The 7,188-nt window shown below is 43.9% G+C and overlaps 1 protein-coding gene across 3 annotated transcripts in view; it reads left to right on the forward strand.

Moving 5' to 3' along the window:
• The window catches only part of GRIA1 (glutamate receptor, ionotropic, AMPA 1), a 349,138-nt gene that overhangs the window by 251,779 nt on the left and 90,171 nt on the right, over positions 1 to 7,188 (forward strand). For all 3 annotated transcript variants that reach the window (XM_010829379.1, XM_010829378.1, XM_010829380.1), the window contains one exon: positions 5,130 to 5,500. In XM_010829379.1, coding sequence (XP_010827681.1) covers positions 5,130 to 5,500 — 371 coding nt within the window. The remainder of the gene's footprint in view (positions 1 to 5,129; positions 5,501 to 7,188) is intronic.

Genomic DNA, 7,188 nt, shown 5'->3' on the forward strand with positions numbered 1-7,188 from the left:
CCTTCCATTTCAGCCAAGCCACCCCAAGTCACTCTGTTCTCTAGGGTGCCTGCTTCCATTCTGCCCCTCTAAAATCTTACCCTTCCCCCCAAACCTGTATCACATACTGCTTTTTCCAAGGTGTCATTCTCCCCATAAAAGGTACGGGGAGAACCCTTTTTAACTCTTCTTGCCTTCACCGTAGGATTTAGTTTCTGCTTCTATTATGGCTTACCTTGCCTTGTACACTTGTTATCTGTGAATAGGGATTGGTCTACTCCATTCCCTACCCTTGAAATAAGACCACACACAATTGCTATAACACCTTCAATAAACTGAAGCATTTGGGGAAGTCACTGAATGCTCTGAATTGTTTTAACTATTTAAGGAACCATTGAGAAGTAAAAGATCTGATCCCTGTCCCCAAGGAACTTGGCATTTTCTGACATAGAAAAGACAACGAGAGAGACTGGTAATATAGCAAAGAATCAAGGTCCATGCAGAAGGCCAGCATGAGGTGGTCTAGCCCACGAGAAAGATGCGTAACCTGGAAAGCGGCCATGTCCAGGTACAGAGAAAGGCAGCCCAGGAATGTCTATAGTATAAACTGTAAGATGGTGATAGAAATAAGTTGTGAAAGAAGAATGAGAAAACACTGATGATTTTTTGTAGAGGGCTTCAGTTGAGTAGTCAGTGACAAGATTGAGTAAGAAATGATAAGGGAAAGGGTGTGGATTGACTCAGCAGGCTCTGAAAGATCATGAAGATACTCGAGTAGAGAAACAACAAAAGGCAATAAAAGAAGAATCCTGCCGCCATGTGCAGGAAAGGCACCACCACAGCTTCACTCATAGAAATCAAAGACTCCTGCCTAGGGCTTTGAACAGAAGCAAATGCCGAGCCCCAGGATGGTAAGAAGTTCTGGTCAGGATAAAGCAACCATTTAGGAGCTTTTAAAATCTCATTGTCTCAGATCGAGGAAATAAGAGTCATGATGGCCATAAGAGCCATAAAAAGGGAATTCAAAGAAGAAAGAGATAGAATAAAGAAAAGTCTTTCTAAGAAGGTGGCTTTTGATATGACCTGGGAAGATGGTTAATGAGTTAAGGAGGTTGTGCTTCTACCTTCTCTCTCCTCTGCTGCCTCTCGCTTTGGGGAAGTATCATCAATGAAAGATAGAAGATCTAGATGGTTAATGCTGCATTGGGAAGCTGGTTTCCATGGGAACCTCCACCAAGTTCTTAAGGTCATCCCCATGGCAACTGCTGTGAACTTTTCACCTCCACCAGAATTCATCTTCACCTTCACCCAATGTAATCTGGTTCCTTCAGTAAAAGGCCCAAGATCTGGGCTGAACAACAGTATGATTATCCTGAGGGGAAGCCCCCCAGTACACAGCCATCAGCCATGGGCCACTGGCTCATCAGTGACAGAAATCACCTCTGAGTGCCTCAGCTGCCAGTCTTTCTTGTTCCCTCCCCTCCACCAGGCCTGTCCCTCTGCCCAGTTACAGCTGTATTCTGAAGACTCTATGATGGGCCCAAATGGATGCCCTCTCTTGAGGGCATTTTCAGTTTGGCTTTCCTTGTCTGTCCCATCTAAGAAAGAATAGAGGGGTCTGAGGAGGCATCTCTAGCCACAAATGACCAGCAAGGTCAGAAAAAAATTTACTTGGAGGGCTCCAGATTTCTTCTTTCTGTGCCTCTCAAATAAGCTAAGTCAATCAGGGTGTCTCACCTTCCCTTTGCTCATTCTTGCTCTTATGCACCATGGTAATAGTAGCATTTCAACACATTGCTTATACCGGGCACTGTGCTAAATACTTCACCCAAGTTATTTCACTTACTCCTCATAACAACCCCAGAAGGTGGATGTGATTACTCTCCGCATTTTATCCATGAGGACACTGAAGCCAGGGAGACTAGGCAGTTGGGCAAAGGACACAAGTGATGAGAATAGCCACAGTGCATTCTCAAATACCACAGGCTACAAATGAAGGCTCTGCTTATTGCATAGGCACGGCTGTGTGCCTGGGTCGCCATGACTTTCTGGCCAGTTCTTTGTCTTAATGAAGCAGAAATAGAGTGAACTTTGGAGACACATACACAAATCCAGATTTGAATTCCAACTCTGCCTGCTCACTAGCAACATGACTCCTGCGAGCCATTGATCTCCTCCCGGGGTTCCCCTGAGTTCTTTGTCCCAGGGCTGGGTGGGGAGTATTTCCCTACACAGGGCCTGGCTCAGAGTGGCTCTCTATCCCTGATGGTTTTCTCCCATTTTTGCTTTTACCTAATACATCAACAATGTTTACTATTTTCCCAAGATTTTTTCCAGACATATTTGATTTGGGGATCTCCTAGGTCAGTGTTTCTCTAAGTCTGGACCAGCAGCAGCAACATCACCTGGGAACTTGCTGGAAATGCAAATTCTCAGGTCTCCCCAGACCCAGTGATCTAGAAAGACTGCCATCTGTGGTTTAAAAAACCCCCAAGGTGCTTCTGATGTCTGCACACTCAAGTTTGAGAATCACTATCTCAAGATGTCAGTTTCAGAAAATAATTTTGAGCACCTGTGAAATGCCCACGGTTCACGGTGCTCACGTATTTGAATTCTTTTGACTCTCACAAAACACTGCTGTCCAGTAGATAAAGCAAAATTTATTATGCCTCTTTTTCTAAAGAGGAAACTGATATTCATAAGGACAACTGTCTCACTCGAGGGCACATGGTCAGTGAGTCACAAAGCCAAGAAGGCAGGTCTACTTTCCCAGATGAGCCGTGCCTATAAGTGATCCTGCAAAGGTCCAGTGACTTCCTCAGATGCTGGAAATCAACTCCTAAGACCTTTCAGTCAACATCAAACAAGCTAAAACTTGTTGTTCAAAACTTGTGCTGCTTTGCACAAACCACCTTCTCTCTCTGGACCTGGGCTCCTATCTGCAAAATGATGTCACTGCATTTCCCACTGCGTGTGTATCCTATGCATATGGGTGTGTTTTGATGCTTGGGGCTCAACAGACAAAGAATTTTGGAAATACTAAATCTGCTTACCCCTCTTAGAAATTCTCAGTGCACAGTAGTCTGCTAAAGGTTCTGAAAAGTCCTGCCAGTTTAAATTCATGTTAATTTTTATATTATAATTAGTTACATCCTTCCACAAATAATGTTACATGGAACAAATCTTGAAACTGCTAAGTTAAATAAGAACTAAGATGATTGGTTTTGTGATTTTTTTCCAGGTCACAGTCCCTTTTGTTAACTCACATCTGGAGGCATAAGACAAATCCATTCAATTCCCTTTACCATCTTTGAAGCCGGTCTTCACCCACCTCCCTCTTGGGTAACTTGTAGTTATTCACCCCGAGTCATTTCTAAAGACTTTTCTCCCCTATTCCTTTTCTACCTATGAGAAAAAAGGAGATACTGTCTCCCTGGCAATGGCTTGTAAGTGTTTGTAAAAAGTATCAAGATTTAGGCAGTAGGTGTTAGCGGGAAAAAACAGAATTGCTGAGACATATACTCAATCCCACATTGCTTTACAGAAAGTTTCTTTCTCTAAGTGAGAAATTTAAGTCATTCTAAAGCCAGGCTTTTTATTCCACTTAAAATGCCTTCTCAAAAATCCCATCCAATGAGAATAACCAGAGGAAACCCCTCCTGAGCAATACCAGCTGGCAGCTAGGTGTGGCTGGGGTCTGGACAGCATCAGTCTGCAGCCTCACATCTGGACTGTTACGTGGCATCATAAGAGAAAGCCACCTGCCTTGAACAGACTTGCAGAGACATGCCTGTCATTTCAAAAGTGAATGTCATGGCATCCCTCCATGGAACCGCGTTAGACTTCCAGGATCGCTTAATCTCAGGCCAGGAGAACAGTGGATTTTCAGAGCATAGATGCCAGTGCTCCTACCATTAAGAAGAGCAAGGCTGGTGTGGTATGCCCAAAGATGAACATTTCTTGCAACTATTTTATGTTTATCTACATGAATTTTAAAAACTGAATTATTTGTGCACTTCTTAGCAGTCTTCCTGGAAAAAAAAATAGTTGTGATACTACTTTATTCTCTCTGCCAGGTCTTCCTCACATGATTCTCTCCTCTGGGAATGTATTCTGTATCCGAGCAACCTGTTGAAATCCTACTCCCTCTTCAATGTCAGTGTATATGTTACCTCTTTGAGGATGCAGTCCCTGACCTCCCCAGACAGAATTAATTCCTTCCTGACTTCCTGTAGCACTTTGCATCTCTCAGATACAAAACATATCTCACAGTATCTAGCATGTATCCAATCTACCCTGTAGTTTGGGAAACTACTTTGTGTGTGTGTGTGTGTGTGTGTGTGTACCAACTTTTACTAGTTGTAGAGATCAGTTTTCTTTTCAGCCTAGGGCTTGCATATGAGTGCCCAATAAATATTTATTGAGTTAAACTTGCTTCACTATCTATCTTGTTAGCCAGGACTGTCTTGGTCGCAGGTAAAAGTACCCCAACTCCAACTGGTTTAGGCAAGCAGAAGGATTGGTTCATGTTCCTGGGGACAAACAAAAGAGTATTTTGGCACATGTTTCTACCATGTTCCTAGGGATAGCAGGATAAGCCATGAATTAAGGGTCACCCAAGTTATTTCATCATGGATCATCTCTCACCCTGACTTTCATGGCTCATGCTCATGAAAGAGACTCGGGTCTTGTGCCATCCTTGAATGAACCACTGTAGCCAGGGGAGTGGACTACACTAATGGCCAGATCTGGGGGATGTGCTTCACCTATAATAAGGGTTATCAGCCCCACTTGAACCGGAGGATAGGCAGTGGAGCAGGAGTAGTTCTTTAAGGGGAAGAAGGCATGATTGCTGGGTAGGCAAAAAAAATAAGGGACATTACAAGAGCCCCCTTCCTTCCATAAGGTGAGGAAGTCACCCCTAACAATTAGAACTGTCAAAGAGCAGGATAATCTCTCCTGTGAGATATTGAGCTGATCAACCATTTATTGTAAATATTTCACAGAGACAAGGAGGAGTTGGATTTCTGAGGTTCTTCCTCTCACATCCTTTAGATACAAAAGAATATTAGAATGAAGAGGAAAATGAGGGAACAGAGGGCTGATGAACTAAAGTGCACATTTTCTTCTCTCCCCGATATTTTCTGCAGAGAGCAGATGTGGCTGTTGCCCCTTTAACTATCACCTTGGTCCGGGAAGAGGTGATCGATTTCTCCAAGCCGTTTATGAGTCTGGGGATCTCCATCATGATAAAAAAGCCACAGAAGTCCAAACCGGGGGTCTTTTCCTTCCTGGATCCTTTGGCTTATGAGATCTGGATGTGCATTGTGTTCGCCTACATTGGAGTGAGCGTCGTCCTTTTCCTGGTCAGCCGTTTCAGCCCCTACGAATGGCACAGCGAAGAGTTTGAGGAAGGGCGAGACCAAACCACCAGCGACCAGTCCAATGAGTTTGGGATATTCAACAGCTTGTGGTTCTCCCTGGGAGCCTTCATGCAGCAAGGATGTGACATCTCTCCCAGGTCAGTCGGCTCTTCTCATCACCTTTACTCAATGCTATATATATACATGGGGAGTTAGCGATGGCATTTTCCAGACTTTATTGTATTTAGTCCTCAACTATGCTTTACTGTCAATTGTCCATTCCATGCTACGGAGGATCTGGACACGCCTTGACCGGCTCTGTCTGCTGTCTGTGTGATGTGTTCTGTCAAGATTAACAGGCATAACTGTGACTCTAATGTTCTGTAGTTATAGTACTGAGAAGGGATGGGGGGTGCTATTGTACCACTAACATTTTTGAGCACCTACCACACACCCTAAGCAAGGTTTTGAGTCCTCTTCATGCCTTATTTAATTGAATCCTCACAGAAGCATTAGGTGGGGACACTTGTGATACCTCCTTTTACAAATGAGGAACCATGGAAATGTTGAATATCTTTCCAAGGTTACACATCTGGTAGTTAGGTGAGTCAAGATTCAGACCACAATCCCAAACTATTTCTGAGTGGCAGGAGCACTGAATTATGACTGGGTTCTTGCTCTGGTTCTAGCACTTTCTGTGTGGCTCTGGACAAGTCACTTGACTCTTATAGACCTTGGTGTCTTCATCTTTAAGAGAAAATGGTTCTTCTTTTCTCGGTTCTGAGTAAGATCTTGGAAACTGTCTAGTTCCAATTGTGATGTAAATTTGTTTCTTGTGGCTGGGAAGTTTCATGAAGTTTCTTGGAAATGCCTCTGATATCATATTGAGAATACTGGGGTGGCCAAATCAGTGAGGTTTCAGCCCTCGCATTGGACATGAGTAGCTCCATTTTCATCTGTTTTACACATTGGACTTGTGAATACAATTTCTTTTGAGAAAGGTTTTTGGAAGGGAGAGAGGAAGGAAGGAAAGGAGGAGGGGAGGGAGAGAGAGAAGAGAAGAGAAAGAGGGAGGGAGGGAAAAGGTAAAGGAGATGGATAAAAAGAAATTTGACCACCACCCTGGAGAAGGCAAAGGCTACCCACTCCAGTATTCTGGCCTGGAGAATTCCATGGACTGTATACTCTCTGGGGTCACAAAGAGTTGGACACGACTGAGCAACTTTCACTTTCACTTCACTTTCATCTAAATCAGTACCCATATTTACTGATCTCCCTTTCCATCTCTCTGTGTAATGTTCTTTCAGCTATATTCTGGAATGTTCATGTCACAAATCCCCTCCAATTTACCTGTTAAATAAGCACTGATTGTATTTCCTTTTACAGTTGCTTAATATCTATGAGCTCTTTAATCAGGCAGTCCCTTATGGATTACCAAGCTTCAAAAGCATGCAGGGAGACATGGCTTAGCACTTGGCTGCATGAATAGATTTGCACACACTCTCACTTTCTGGGGGCATAACTGCATAAATACGAAGGCCTCATAGACATGTGCCGGAGGCATCAGTACCACCCGTCTGGCTCAGATCTGAGTGTCAGCAAGGACCAATATTGCTAAGTGGCAAGGGAATAAAATCTTCCTAAGGAGCTTCCCGCAGAACTCACTTCACCTGCTGTACAATTTAGATCATCTCATCACTCACCATTATAATCTTGTTTTTCTCTAAATAAGAAGACAGTCGGGGGAGGGGGGCGTTGTGTGGGAGAAGAGGTGTGAGACTGGCTGCCTGGCCAGTGCTGGCAGACACATGGTAAAGAGCAGAGAGAACCCGGCAGGGGAAGGGCT

The sequence above is a fragment of the Bison bison genome, unplaced genomic scaffold (assembly GCF_000754665.1).
Source record: "Bison bison bison isolate TAMUID 2011002044 unplaced genomic scaffold, Bison_UMD1.0 scf7180017864505, whole genome shotgun sequence".
Taxonomy (NCBI): Eukaryota; Metazoa; Chordata; class Mammalia; order Artiodactyla; family Bovidae; genus Bison; species Bison bison.